Source organism: Centroberyx gerrardi, chromosome 20 (genome assembly GCF_048128805.1).
Source record: "Centroberyx gerrardi isolate f3 chromosome 20, fCenGer3.hap1.cur.20231027, whole genome shotgun sequence".
NCBI lineage: Eukaryota > Metazoa > Chordata > Actinopteri > Beryciformes > Berycidae > Centroberyx > Centroberyx gerrardi.
This window is the reverse complement of record NC_136016.1, coordinates 2,910,270-2,926,552: the sequence shown is the minus strand read 5'-3', so window position 1 is coordinate 2,926,552 and position 16,283 is coordinate 2,910,270. Positions and strand designations below refer to the sequence as shown.

General features: G+C 40.6%; 1 protein-coding gene across 1 annotated transcript in view; it reads left to right on the top strand.

Moving 5' to 3' along the window:
- The window catches only part of exoc6 (exocyst complex component 6), a 458,194-nt gene that overhangs the window by 13,393 nt on the left and 428,518 nt on the right, over nt 1–16,283 (top strand). The window contains exons 2-5 of the mRNA XM_078290646.1: nt 9,561–9,732; nt 14,303–14,350; nt 14,579–14,669; nt 15,876–15,921. Coding sequence (XP_078146772.1) covers nt 9,561–9,732; nt 14,303–14,350; nt 14,579–14,669; nt 15,876–15,921 — 357 coding nt within the window. The remainder of the gene's footprint in view (nt 1–9,560; nt 9,733–14,302; nt 14,351–14,578; nt 14,670–15,875; nt 15,922–16,283) is intronic.

Genomic DNA, 16,283 nt, shown 5'->3' with positions numbered 1-16,283 from the left:
TTTGAGGGTTAGGGTTAGGGTTTGGGTTAGCTCATTCAGCTGGTGACTTAGTGTTATCTGGGATGTTAGAGGAAAGATGTGAGTGTTATTGGGATTGTCAAATGGCCACTTGCCATCACAGATGTTTAATTTAATTAGGCCCACAACACCCCCTGATGTAGTAAAGACTAAAATCCACTTTGGATGGTAAAATGATAAAATGTGATATTTGTAATCCAGAAGCCACTCTGGACTCTGGGTGAAAAATTGAGGGTAGTTTCCCGTCCTGACAGGAAGACGGTGACCTATTTAGTGCAGCTGCCACCTGCTTGAAAATCTTAACAACAGGAAAGAGGAAACTCATATGGGATCATGGAGGCTGAAGATTACTGGGTTGCGCGTGTGTCGATGTGCTATGGTGCTCACTAAATCAGGCCTGGTTTCTAGTTTTAGTTCCCTTGAGCAATGCTAGCTTGCTTGTCCTTTGCTATGGTTTGGGAAAACACTAGTTGGGTACAAGGAAAATCCATAGATAGGCTATATATTGTATACATTTTATAAAATAGATAGTTCAAGATAGTGTCAGAAATTAACTTCTCGGCTCGCCTGCCAAAGGCTGGTAAACTAAAAGAATTCACCTGCCAAGAAGAATTTTCCTGGCCAAAATAATTCATATACAGTTTTCATAGAACCCCCCCCCCCCCCAACTGGTTCCTCTTTTACAGACACCTTTCCATGTAATGTCCTATAATTGCTGTGCTGATTTTGTCATGTCTGCAGAAAATTCAGTAAAAAGAAAAAAGAAAACCCCCCACCAGTTTTCAGTGCTATTTCCTGTCCCTTGGTCCCGCGGAGATTTCATTGAGCTCTGAACTCTGGACGGATCAAATACAGTCAATCAGCATCTGATTTGTTTAACAAAATTTCTTCAACTGCTGGCCACTGAATAGCTCTGCTGAAGCAGTAGTAGGTACTTTGTCAGAAGGGTTAGGGTTAGGGTTCGATGGGGTAAAGGGACTCGTGTGGAGAGAGATACTTTCTCTTACAATCCTCATCCAGTACACAGGAAGCACCTGCTGTACCCCCACCCATATCACTCTCTCTGTCTTTCTCCCCCTCTTTCTCTGCTGCCTGTCTCCTCCCTCTCTCCCTCTCTTCTACCAGTTCCTAACATACTGTGAGCCAGCGAATGCCCGATGATGTCACTTTGGAAAATACCTTGAAGTCATCTGAACAGAATGGGAACCAATCAGCTTTCAGGGTTTTTTCCCCCCTCAAAATCTGTGAGATCTAACCTCAATAGTTTGTAAAAAAAAAAAAAAAAACATTCTTTATCATAATGCAATCTAATGCTCTAAAGATTAATAGCAATAAACCTCTCGCTGCGATTAATATGTAATCCAATCTAAAAATTACAGGTATAAATGGAAATACAATATGAAATCTCATTGTTTAGCAAAATAATTTTAATTTTCCAGAAACTATAGAAAAAATAGATAATAAAGCACTCAACCAGTGTTTCAGTTTATATAAAATAGCTAGTGTTAGTATTTAGAAATTTAAATGTCCACTTTCTTGCAGGAGTTGCACTATATACAATCCATTCCTCCCACAATGATACAGAGCACCATGCACAGCCTACCCCTTCCGTCTGGACACCAACCCTGTGGACACTGCTCCATCTGCCCTCTCGCCAACAAACTCAAGGCTTTCCTGAACCCCGCGACTGGTGAGATGAACAAATTGAAAACACATCCTGTGCCCTTGCCCCAAACTATTCATAGGGAAGACATCACGGCATCTCAGGACTCGCATCATCGGAACACAAGAGCAGCATCAACAGGAGAGACTCTTCCTCCCCTCTCGCCAACCACTTTGTTGCACTTGGACACCTGGCCACAGAACTCAAGTTCTGGGCCATACAGAAGGTCAAACTGACTATACTACAGACTATGACCAGGTTCTCCTCAAGGCAGAAGCCCAATGGATTTTTAACCTGGGCACTTTATCCCTGAGGGTCTCAATGAAGAACTGGATCTCTCATGTTTTTTGTGATCATGTGTTTTGTGCCATTCTGTCTCTGTGTCATCATGTTATCTTGAATTTGTTGCATTAGAGTCTTACTTCTCCTTGCCGCCACTATTTTATTTCAGTTTGTTATAATGCTATGTTATGCTAGACAGTGCCATAAGATTGTATATTTGTTTTATATTATACTACAGAATATAGTATTAGAAGTTTCTCTGTTTTGTCTAGTGGCTATATATATAGTCCGGCAGAAATATTCACTATTTACTATTATCTATTTACTATTATCCTATAGTTGTATTTATTTGTATTTAGTTTCTTGATTTAATCTAGTCTGTCCCAGGTGAGGTCACGTTATTTCGTCATGTTATGTTTATGGCCAATATATGTTTGCTTGCTCGTGATGCGCTGTTGTACACTGATGCGCTTCTGAAGCTTCAATAAATCGTTTATGATGCTTCCAGTCCTTCTATTTTGATTATTCTTGTGCCATTTTGGAAGCTCTTTCCTTCCCACTGTTTTTTTGACGGGGTTATATCATGGCCAGGAAGCTGCAACTCACGTGTCCCCCAAGCAGCCAAAACCACGGGCCAATTTTGAAGCCAGTACGGAAGTGGTGGCAGCGGCAGTAGCTAATTTCAGTAGCTAATTTCACTTCTTCGAATGTGTGTCCTTATGGCGACTTTCAAAATAATTATGTCATTAATAGGATATAACGGTTATAAACCGAGTTTTCCTAGTGATTGACAGGAGGCCTGTCCAGTGATTGACAGGTTGCCAATTACTGGCCAATAGCAGGCGGAGCTGCGGCTCTGCGGACAACCCTTGGCCTCACTTTGGCTGCTCTGGGTCCAAAAAATGTCAACATGGCGGCGACCGTAAACCCAAACTCCAGGCTTCAAAACGGCCCTTCGGAAGCCTATGGGTGACGTCACACTCACTGCGTCCATCATTCTTTACAGTCTATGGTGTTCCCCTGCTCAAAGAAAACAAAGTTCTCCGTGCTCCTCTGCTCAATGTGCCCATTCTTTTGTGAAGGACGTTGGTTAGCTCTAGGATGTAACTAGGATGTACATCTTTCTCTCTTACATATAACTGGATTAATTAATGTATGTATTGCATCGTATCACACCGCATCGTATTGCATCGATACATGTCTGAATCAAATCGTATTGATTCATCGGCTGCTTAAAATCTCTCTTAGGTGCATTGAATCATTGATACCATATTGAGATGTGTATCGAATCGGTCTCAGAAGGAGAGATACACAACCCTATCGAATGCAGATTGCATTTTAATACCAGGTATAAATGGGGCCTCTAATTAACCCCTTGCACCCCGACTTTCCCCTTAAATTTCCCCTTAAGTAGCTTCAAAGTTAGAATTTTTTTTTTCCATACTGTACGCAATGTCACATCCATATTCTGTATCTGCTCGTTCCAACGCTTTCTTGAAGCTCTAGCTGCTTATATTGAGTGAAATATTAAAATACAAAATGCCATCTTTTTATGGCTGCACCATTACATCAAATGGAAAAAATCTAGATGTTTGTGCATTATTGTATACACATTTCCCTGTAATTCAGCATGACATATTTGGTATCTTTGTAAACCTTGGGATCTTGACTAGAATTTAAAATAAAGTTCTGTGGGTTTGAACAAAGCTTGGGTGTGCAACCTGCGTTTGTAATGATGGATTCATTACAAACTGGCAGAATCTGTGGGATTTAGGCCGTTAACTGAACTAACAGCACACTCAAATTTATTGACCATTGCCATCATAGTGCAATTTTTCATATGTAAATCATACTGTATATTGTTTTTAAACTTGAACACCCATTGGCATGGGCCCAGGAGCCAAATCACCCCCAACCCCACATCTGCAGGACACATGGCTGTTATGGGGCTTAAAATCTTCGTTGACTTTTTAATCATGGGATGGTGTTTCTAACGACTATGCGGACCCACCATTGCAAAAGTATTGACAGTTGACAGTAAATTTGAATATTGAAGTCTAAAGAAGTGCCTCATTTATTAAAATAACTCCCACTTTGTGGCAGTCGTTTTCTTTGATTTCCTCCCACAGGGAATTTCTCCTGAAAATTGTTATCGTATTATTTCCTGCTGTTCCCATGGCCAAATGTTGGCTCAACAGTTACGACATTGTTGATTCGTTGGAAACTGAAGGTGTGGGCTGAACAGAGCAGTTGGGATTTTCATCTTAACGGTTTTGCAGAGTGCTTTTATTGACCCTGTGGTGGTGGTGATGGGGGATATAAAGTGTCTTAGCCCAGCTTGTTATACTGTCCTCATAAAATTAAATTCTGTCATACAAATAGCCCACTACCATCACTTTATTATATTTATCTTGTTGATACACAGACAAAATTCATACAATACTCCACAGTGAGTTTACTTGCAGAGATTATTCTGGCTACTAGCTCATATCCCTGCCAAGGTGAAATCCAGGATAAGCTGATATGCGTCATCATGTCCCAACAGCTAAATACTGTATATAACTGAATTTTCTGGCTATTTACATGGAAACATGTATATGTATGCACATGTATGTAGCATTTTCTGCCATTCTGTTCTTTTTTTACGTTTCTTGTCTAGTTTTTGCTGGAGCTGCTTGCGTCTGTGAAGAGTGGAAACACACTATTTTGACTTGTGGGTGTATCTATACACAATAAAGAAGTAGAAAATCTGAAATTTTGGCACAATACATAAAGAGTTCAGTGTGAAACCAATGAATGAATGATGATACCCACTCACTATCAGCTCACTATAGAATATCATAGATATGCTAAGTCCCTATAGTAATACTATACTAGGAATATTATAGTGATTTTTTTCTCTTTGTTTTTAGGCTGTACTTTAGCCTACCTTTTGTTGTCTGTGGCCTAGTTTATTATAGCCTAAACTAACCTTTTTTTTTTTATTGTACCAGGAGTTGAGTTTCCAGATTCATCATCATGATAATATGCAGAACCAAATGCTGGAGGCCTTTGGCTGATTATAATGGACAACTTTGACTCTGTCTCAATAGTCTTTCAGTATGCAACATAATTGAGATGTGAGGGCCTAGAATTCAAACATATTTGACCATAATCATGAATACATGAGATGGTCATTAGTACAGCCACTAGGACACTCAGCTGGCCAGTAGGGTTTACTCTACCGCATTTGGCAATTATTATTAGTAATAGTTTATGTGTGTGTGTGTGTGTGTGTGTGTGTGTGTGTGTAAAGTGTATGCAAATGACTAGTACGGGGGGGGGGGGGGGGGGGCAACATGCACCTGCATTTCTAGAGATTTCCATAAAGGTTTATCAGTAGTTGGTGTCGTCTGTTTGAGATAACATGCTTCGAGACAAATGCTGTCTGTGTTCATATTGCTCTGTCATGGAATAACTGCTGAAATGGACAGAGAGAGATGGGTCTATAGGCACAGACATGCAGACAGATAGAGGCGGATGCATGTCGACAGACAGGCACAGACACTGGAGTGGAGTTTTTTTGTGATTATTGCGGCCAAAAATGCTTGATTTTGCTGCGGCTTTTCTCAAAAATTGCGATATAATTTGTGAGGTTTTATGTGCTCTTTTTGGGAATTGGGAAAAATTGCAAGCAAAGGAAAAAAAAAAATGTTTTCTCTCTCTCTCTCTCTCTCTCTCACTCACTCACTCACTCACTCACTCACTCACTCACTCACTCACTCACTCACTCACTCACTCACACACACACATACAGCCTCCCCCTATTCTCTCCCACTCTCCGTTTAAGCTATTAACTCTTCCAAGAGCTTGAATTTTGCACTCACCTCGATTCTTGCTGCTTTTGTTTTGTTTTGCACGGTCTATTCATCTTCTACCTGAATGCGCGCTGCGATGACGTAAGTTACCACGACCCCGAATGCGACAATTGGTCCAAATCACAAGCGGTCTGTTGATAGAGAGCCTAAGTCCCTCCCCTTCCGCTGTCCCCCATGGGACCTTATTTCGGAAAAAATATGTACGGTAGTCAACGGCGAGAGACAAATAATTGTTTGATCCCGTTTGAATTGTGCCATGACTTACACATATGATGTTTTGTCAATTTAAAAGATAATTTTGCAAGTCAAGAAAGTCGCAGTTTGTTGTAAAACAGTACAGTAACGTTTAGTTTTGTGTGAAACCGCTCAGTGAACTACATCTCTCGTCTCGCACAATATACGTCACCAACATGGAACGAAACATAGGAAACACACACAGGCATCGCGTTAACGGTAGCCCCCACTGTACTAAAACTATCCTAAACCAGTTTAAATCCATTCTTACTGTCTACCTTCCAGGTTGTGTATAATACTCCTGCTATCTGAGAGGGACTTAGCTTCAGCGGCTCTGGGTAGCTTGTGGAGAGAGGAAGTTACGTCACTTGCGCGACTTTTGGGTGTGTAGTCTTTATAATTACGCATTTTTACAGTCTTATAGTTCAACAGTTTTACCACAAACTGCGACTTTCTTGACTTGCAAAATTATCATTTAAAGTGACAAAACATCATATGTGTAATTCATGGCACAATTCAAACGGGATCAAACAATTATTTGTCTCTCGCCGTTGACTACCGTACATATTTTTTCCGAAATAAGGTCCCATGGTGGTCCACCGGAAGGGGAGGGACTTAGGCTCTCTATTTGGCTGTTGATTTCATGCGGAAAAGTTGCGGCAATTTTGCAAAACTGCAAGCTCTCGCAAATATTGCGGAGATTTCTTCAATTTGCGTTAATTATTGCGATCGCAAAATCGCAAGTTCCTGGAGGGACTGAAAATTCAATATATCGCGATACAAAAAAGTGACAGTAGTATGGTGGGGCAGAAAAATGAATCGTGATATTAGCTCCATTTCATTCTGCTGTAGTAATCACAAATGAGACGCTTGACCATCACAATTTCACAAACTCCACTGAAATTATATTATTTGCACTTTGTAATGACATTTTTAAATTGTTTACATTCTAGCGAGCCAATGCCATCACTAGAACGATCTGTGTCTCAGAAATAACATAATTCTGCACTGTCACTTTTTAAAATCTCAAATTCAGCTGTTTAGTGACACAAGTTTCAGTCCATATGTTTAGCACTAGCTATGTTTTGCAGCAATAGGGGCAGAGGTAGCTCAGGGTTCGTTCAGGGTTTAGCCTAGTCTCATTCGTTATTCTTTTTCATACTGTGGAAGACGGAAGCACATTTGCATGCCGTTTGTTTAATAGAATCAGATCTTGATCTTGATCTAGATCTTGATCTGACATTGAGAGTGAGACACTTCCACAGAACAGCCCTCAGGCTTGTGTAAATCCTGACTTGTCCCTTCTAAGAATCCAATATTTTAAAGCTTTTTGATACCTGGCATTTTGAATGCCTTAAAAATTGGTATTGATATCAACATTTGGTATAGGCCTGTACAGTGCAGATGTCAGTAGGCAGTGTTTCCCCTACCATTATTTTTTGCTGCCCGGCTTGGACAAGGGGTTACAAAAAACAAAAGAAAATTACTAAATAAAATAAAAATAAAAACAAATATATATATATATATATATATATATATATATATATATATATATATATATATATATATTTGTTTTTATTTTTATTTTATTTAGTAATTTATATATATATATACATATATATATATATATCCCCCAAAAAATAGAAATAAAAACAAATCTCCAGAGGGCTTTAAAGAGCTTACCACCCAGCCTGAAAAAAAATCTAGGTGAAAACTAGTAGGTATTGTTTTTGGCTACACAGCCCTACAAGTGACAGTTGCACTATTCCACTATTTTGGTTAATCAAGATTGTTGACATTTTTCTGGCAGGTACATTTTCCTGCTTTGTGTGGATCTGGGGGTGGGAGGGTGGATACGGTTATTGAACAAATGCAGAGTAGCTTTTATATCATGATGTCTAATGTCACAAGTTGCTACTTCCTGCTTCTCTGGGTTTTCCCAACTTGTGGACACGCTTAGGTGATAAAGTTGCCAGTTCACACCTGGCACATGGAAAATGCAGTCATATAAAAAAACAAATAAATAACTAGAAGGGCACTCGGAGAGCGCAGACCTCTGCCAAGGTTCGTGCTATTATTGCTTGTTCGTGAGTCGGATCTGGATCCGCTCCAAAATTTAATGGGTTCTTCCTTGGCCCATGCTACACCCTTCCACGAAGTTTCATGAAAATCAGGCCAGTAGTTTTCTGTAATCCTGCTAACAGACAAACAAGCAGACAAACAAACAAACGGCACCGAAAACATAACCTCCTTGGCGGAGATCAGATAGGGATCCCTGGATAAAGATTGTATCAAATGAGTATCCATGACCAAATGTGTAAAGACTTTGATATTTCATGGCATCTCAGCAGCTTATTTTGGCATGATGCCATATCTTATGCTCATGTAGTTTAGTTTATTTCTAGTGGGTCCCTTTGTGACAACATCACCTTGGATGTTGTAATCAATTTGAGGTCCCAAGGTGAGACTAAGTTGACTTGGCATGCATCCAGAGCTGAATAAGTTCAGGAGGCCTTGATTTCTGGTTAATTTGCAGGTCACAGAAATCCAGTCCATTTACAAATGTGACTTTTGATTAAGAAATCAGAAGAGGACTCTGTGTGTAAATGTGCCATTGCATTATCTCACCACTAGATGGAGCTATAAGTCCAGGTGAAATGACTCAGGGTGGTCGTCAGTAGTGCAGATTTTCCAGCCTGGGATCCTGATGAGAAATATGAGGGACACACCAGAACAACACACCCAACACCCATTTTGGGTCCTGACTCATAGTTTGCTAAGGCAGGCTTAGGGTTAGAGGCTTTATCATATTATTATCAACTGGTTTATCTATCAATGGACAATTAATATTGCATGGAATCCAGTGTTTTCACTGCATGTCAAACCCTCAGGCGGCTGCTCGAAGTGCTTTTTCTCATCACCTAAAGGAAAATGTTTAGATCCTGTTATTTTTAGTCCTATTCCTATGTTGGTCACTATTTTGCCTTTCCTAACAAATACACACACACTCAACACCCAATGACTCACACAGTCACTCTCAAGCTTGCACACACACACAGCCACGTATACGATACGTATACACACAGCCATCTGGGCCTGTTGAAGCCGGGCCAGGATTTGACAGATAGAGAGGGAAGTGTGTGTGTGTGTGTGTGTGTGTGTGTGGTTGGATGAGCAGCAGTGATTCATAGCAGGGTTCTTTACAGTACTGTGCTAACAACTGGCCACCTGGGCATGCCCATTGCCAAAATGTACTGTTGGTTTTCAAAAATTTTTCAATGCATTTCATAGTTGTGATAGGTAAGGAGGCATTGTGAATTGTAAAAAGTGGGATCATACATAGCATATCAGCAAAGTGATATATCAGTCTAACTCTACTATCTTTGTTGAACGAAAAAGCACATTCACATTTCTTCTTCTTCTGTCTTTCCCTTCCCTCCCTTCCCCTTCCCTTTTCTCCCTCTCCTCTACCCCCATTTTCCCCCTCGCCCGATTCTCCGTCTCAGGTCGGTTTACGATGACCAGCCCAACGCCCACAAGCGCTTCATGGAGAAGCTGGACGCCAGGATAAGGAACCACGACCGGGAGATCGAGAAGATGTGCAACTTCCACCACCAGGGGTTCGTGGACGCCATCACAGAGCTCCTCAAAGTCCGCGCTGACGCGGAGAAACTGATGGTGAGAGAGAGAGAGAGAGAGAGAGTGGAGTAAAGAAAATAGAGATTCGGCAGCTACTTTCACTGTTTCTGGTAAAAGAGTGAAAGCAGCTGCCGAATTTTGAGACTAGATCTTAAGAACCCCCCCAACAGCTTCATGGATTCTCAAAATCTGCACCCATGTAGAAAAAGGAATGACTCCTGTCACTAACACATCACATTATTCCATTAACTGACAGTAATTCATAAGCGGTGTAACAGTTTATGAATCGATGATTAATAATAATTTTGAGAACGACTCATGAATTTGAAGTACGTAAGTTGTTACATTATCCAGCCATGTATTACATTATCAGGTTTAATTACATTTTGGACTCATTTAGAGGGACATTTTATTGCGTTGTGACAAGTTATTTGTGTGTGTGTGTGTGTGTGTGTGTGCACGTGAGCTTGCATTGCAATCGTCAACAGTCAGTCCCCCTTAACTCCTTTCAATGCATTGTGGTGGATGATTAGTGCTTTCAGTGTCTGGGGACCCTGACCTCACAGCCTAGCAATTAGAACAGCATTATATAAAAGCCACCATATTTTAGATGACATACACACATACACTCAGTATAATTACATAAATTAGCAACATTCATAAATGCGACCTTGAATTTATAAGGTTTCATCTGTGTTTAGAGTAGGAGATATTGAGCTTGAAAGGTTCTCAAAAGTCTGGGAATTACACAAATAATCTTGAAAAATAATGTTCATTCTCAATGCACGTCTCACAGTGTATTTTATGTAGTTATCATTTCATATGTTGTGGCATTTGATTTTGTGAAGAGTCATTTCTAGTCATGTTTGCAGCCATCTTTCCTATCCATAATTACAATCCAGAATACATTGCATTGAACACTGACCAGAATCTTCAAGTCCAGTTGAGAAATGAAGGTCTGGAAAAAAGTCTGCAGTCTTGAAATAGCGAACAAAGCTGCTGGATCTCATTCAGAAACCCTTAAATAAGCAGAAGGCTCTATTACAAATCATTCATAAGCCATATGCAAACAAAGCACAAAGTTATCATATGTCGCATTCATTCATTTTCAAATAATTTTTCTTGTATCTTTCTTCAGACACAACAGGGACAAATGTTCCTCTATTGTATTCACACTTCATTAAATCATCTTGGTAGCATTTCTCAGTGAAATCAATCAATACAATTCGCTACAAACTTGCCCATCAGAATGGAGCTAACTGTACATATTAATTTAAATGAGAAATATTAAGCTGTAACATTTTACTCATGGTTAAAGCGCCTGATGAAAAATAGCAGACATCAACATATTGTTAGAAAAGTTGAATTAATAATGTGTCAGTTGAGTGTCTCGCTGTCACAGGCTCTTGAACCCAGGTCGGCCAGTTGAAGAACGCTCTGCCTGCTCACTATGCCACCCTACTTTCTATAATTGGCAGTGGGGGAAAAAAACAGAAAAACGTATTCAGACTGTAGCCATACAGCTGTCAGATTACATAAAGACAGCATATTATTCAGCAGATAACCCGACCACACAGTCCCCCAATTATATAAAGGCAACATACTCAGATAAATAGCCAAGAGGCCATTCAGGTCAGTGGCCCCAGCCATTGTCCTCCAGGAAGTAATGAGAGTTTTACAAAAAATGGCCGCGTTATGACTGCCATGACCTAATGAGAGACGGCAAGCATGTGGGAAACTGTTCAGATCATTGACTGCACCTGCACTCCCAAACATCCATCCATCCATCTATCCATCTGTTCATCCATCCATCCATCCTTTCATCCATCATCGTGTTTTATTCCGAAAGGATGAGAGAGACAGAAAGGCAGAGTGGAGGCAGGCAAAAGTGAAGAACACAAATAGGACCAGAATGAAATGCTAAACATGGAGAGAGAAAAAGAGAGAGAGACAAATTCCGAACACAGAGAGATAGATATAGAGGGAGGAAGTTAAGTTGGCAGAAATGAGTGTAGAGTGCGCGAGCCCTGTTCCCACTACAGGGCCAAACAGGGCTAACCGAGGCTTCGTTCTCTCAGGCGACAGGCCGGCTAATGATTACAGACACCGTCCCATAATGGAAAGGTCATGGGTTCCATTCCCGCAGCAGCCAATTTGTGTCTGTCAGCAGCCACATGTCCACTGAACCTCTACCTGTGCAATCATAAGAGTGTCAGCTAAATGTCTAAAAATATAAAATATTGTTTTGCGTGTATGTCACTGACTGTTCCTCATTTAATGATTCCTACATTTCATTCAGCTTAAATTTTCCTTTATATCACCAACATGATGGAGAATGAGCAAGAACTTCATCGCGGCTAAGGCTTGCTCGTTTTTTTCTAGCGTGATTTTAATTTCAATTTCAACTTCAGTTCCACATCTTTCCCTGTTTTGGTTTATGGACAAAACAAATTCTAAACATTAGAACTGCACGTTTTTGCTATAGAGGGACATTTGGCTAAATCATTTTTCCGCTCATGTTTTCTTAAGCAGTGGTGGAGATGCCGTTGCTCTGGTGCTGCACCGCTGCTGAAAGACTACAGAAGAACCAGTAATTATCTAGTTGGTCCCCAATCCCTGGCAAAGCCCTTGTTTGGAAGCGCCGCTGTGGAAGGGATTGTCATCAGAAAGCCCAGTGGTCAATTGGGTCATGGCTCTCAGCCGTTTGACAAGAGCCGAGAGTTCAAAAATCCCCATCCAGAATCGAGAAGTTTGTCACTGAATCTGTGAGAAAGAGCCTGTCACAAGCCATTAAACCCCATGAAAGGCCCAGCGCACCGACGACGGGTTCAGGTCCCCACCGCCCGGTTAATCTGAATTTGCCCGCCTTTGTCCCTGTCCCTTCATGGACAATGAGCTGATTACAAGGCTGAGCAGTTGCAGCGAGGGAGGTAGAGAGGGCATGGAGAGAGGGGGAGCAGATGGAGAGAGAGAGTGAGGGATGGACAGAGATGCGGCAGGATGTGTGACTGCGTGAACGGAGGGAGACCAGGGTTATCCACGGGTTCTTAAGGAGTCTGAAAAAGTCTTAAATCATCTCATTTGAAGGCCTTAAAAAGCTGTGAAATGTCTTGAATACAATGATGGGTCTTATTTTTTTCATGATGTTATGCAGATTTCATTTGAATTAAGTTGGTGCAACTACGCCATGAATTATGTAGTTTCACCAAAAGATGCAAAAATTTATTTTCTTATATTGTGCATTACTTGCACTTAACTCCAGCTTTTTATTTCTTTATTTTGATTTTTAAATTGGTCTTAAATTCAATTCCAGGTAGCATTCAAAAGTCTTAAGAGGGCAGGAGTAATGAAAGGGTTAAGGACAAGCATTTGTTAAACCAAAAACTGATCTTATTTTTAATAACTGAAATAAACAGTTACTTTGGAGGGATGGAGAGAGAAAGAGGAGGGGACCGAGTGAAGGAAAGAAAGAGAAATGGACAACGTTTCTTTACCATTATGGAAAGTCTGAAATGGTATGAAAAATCAACTGGATCACTTCCAGGTCCTGAAAAGTTTGTGAATCGTACAAAAAAAAGCTGGAAAAGCTTGGAAAACATGTTGTCGTTCACTCCCACAGGGTTCCCACTCCTGCAGTCTTGGAATTTCTGGAATGTCATGGAATTTTGAGACGTGTATTCCAGACAGGGAAAGTCAGGGAATGTGATAAATTCTCCAGGGAAATCAGGGAATATCAGGGAATTTTACAAATGGGTCACTGTACAGGAAGACAGCAGAATGTATTTTCCAACTTGTTTGACACATTCATTCACCTGTTGCACAATTTTATGTTGTGAATAATGTTCAGCTATAATGATATGGTGTAGTAGTTGACAGTCATATAGGTTAGCCAATATCAGCATGTATCATAATGAACACCGAATAAGATCTTCAAATTGAGTCCAGAAATAAAAATAGAGCTGCACTATACAAGATTTTTATGTAAATATCGATCTCTTATCAGCCTGGGCTGAAATGGAGAAGACTGTCCCATCCCCACTAATTGAGATGCTGTAGATTCACACTATTTGCCCAAATTAAATTGTGTCTGATATGGGCACTGGAGAGAAGTCTTCTCCACACATGAAGTGAAAAATTGAAACTTAAAAGCCAAATCCAAAAGTGTCTCCTAAACAGAACTGAGCGAGCACTCTGTCCAGAGAAAGTGGCTGAACCTCTTCACCACCACCACACACTAAGAAGACATCTAGTTTAGGACAGTGGTTCTCAACGTGGGGTCCGGGGACCACCAGGGGTTCTTGGGGGTGTTCCATGGGGTCCCCAGCAAATTGATGAATTGTTAAACTTACCATTATAAACCATTATTTCATTTACAAGAAGTTAACAGAATTAGAGAATGTAGAAGAATGACTATTTTGATCATATCATAGTTTGACTGTTATCTCTCTACCTGTCATGGAATTCTGGACAATTTCTGAGTGCAGCTTTAAGGTCTAGATGGAATTTTGAAATGGAAAATATTTAGGAACCCTGGATAGAGGAAAGGAAGAATGAAAGGAGAGATGAAGAGGTTGTGTAATTAAAACTGATGCTGTGTCTGTTTTCAAAGGGCCAAGTCACAGACACTAATCGAAGACTACAGGAAGCCGGGAGGGAGGTAAGGACATGAACGTATGCATGTACAGCACACACACACACACACACACACAGAGTTTTTGTTGTGCTGTCAGCATATATGCGTGCTCGTCAACTGTGAAGACGTTCAAGTTAAGACGTGACCGTTCTGTAACCTTAGTGGTTAATGGTGGTGGCCTCTTTCTCTTTCTTTCTTCCTTCCTTCCTCCCTTCCTTCCTCCCTCCCTCCATCCCTCCCTCCCTCCATCAGGTGACAGCTCAGACGGAGGAGGTGATTCGCTGTCGGATCCAGCAGAGGAATATGGCCACCACCGTGGAGAAGCTGCAGCTCTGTATTCCAGGTAGCACAGCTGCTTGTTTGTCAACGTGTTTTTTTAATTTTTTATTTTATTCAACCTTTATTTTACCAGGCAGGTCACTTAAGAACAAATCCTTATTTATAAGGATGGCCTGGCAAGATGTTAGCCTTTTGGGGGAAAGTGGGAAACGTTCAACATTATGGGACATAACAGATGGACAATGTCAATGTATGACAATAAAAAGGATCATTGTTGTTGTGGAAAAACATGTATGAGTAAGAATGTCCATGATGTCCATGTTAATGAGATTAAATTGTCCAGTGTTAGTGATTATTACAGTTGATGGTTCTTTTCCAGAGTTGGTGTAATGTTATCTTGTACGACCTCAAGATGGCGCTGCAGTTCATTTGCATTTACTTGTATCTCTTGAATCCGAACATTGACCTATTGCCCAAGAAGCAGCTGGTCGAAGACGGGATCTGATGTGATGGCTTCCTCCTGAGGATATAGAAAATGGATGGATGTGAAAAATAGACACTCAAAAGTTTTATTTTGTCATTTTGAAATCAACTTTGAACGTCCTAGAAATCAAAAGCTCCATGCACAAGTCCATCATTCACCATCAGTCAAAGCTATTGATTGGGTTTGTTGGGTTTGTGTTGTCTGCATATCACTCTTTGAGTTTTCTGTTTCTGAGATGTTCAAAGTGGATTTTCAAACTTTTGAGTGTCTATTTTTCACATTTATAAACTCGAGGAGGTAACCGTCACATCTGATCCTGTCTTCAACCAGCCGCTTCTTGCTGCTTTGTATGTGGCCAAGATTTCCCTGAATGGGTCATGTTCGGACCTAAGATGCAAGTACAGCCAAACAAATTGCAGCTGCATCTTAATGCCTTTTGGACTAGTTTTGTACAGGTACTAACAACTCTTTCTGGAACCACATATACCCCCACTGGTCCGGCATCAAATCCCACTACAGTCTTCTCTCTCAGAGCGAAAGTTGACATTGAAACGCTTTGGACAGTTCGGGCGTGTATGAAGTCACGTCAGACCAAGAGAACACAATTTCTATGGACCTTGTCCGTTTTTTTTTATCTGAACTTGGACACTTTCGTAAACACAGATACTATCTCATCTGCAGGGCATAAGTAGGTAAAGCAATATATACTGTGATGTGTGTGTTGAATTTTGTTACAGTGCATCACTAATGTACACTATCTCTTTCTTTCCCTTCCTCCCTTTGCAGTTCTGGAGATGTACAGCAAACTAAAGGAGCAGCTGGAATCCAAAAGGTATCCATCTCGCATATCGATTCATCACACAGTGGTTTGACGTATAACCTGGGTCAGACAAATAAACTCATTGATGGTTTGGAAACCTTATTTAAGTTTCCTACATTCTGATTACATGGAACTATTGATAATACCATTGATAAAATGTCTATTGTGCATTCCAAAGAAATGTTTGGGGGCCACCTTTCCACTGTTGTCCATTGTGCAATACAAAAAGCAGCCTACCAAACCTACCTATTTCTAAAATCATGCACCATTAGTTAAGGAAAGATGCAGGTTTGAGGGTGACCAGTACCATGGCTACCACCCTACCTAAATTCCAATTCGCCTACTGTGATGCAGGTTTGGTTGAACCTCACTTT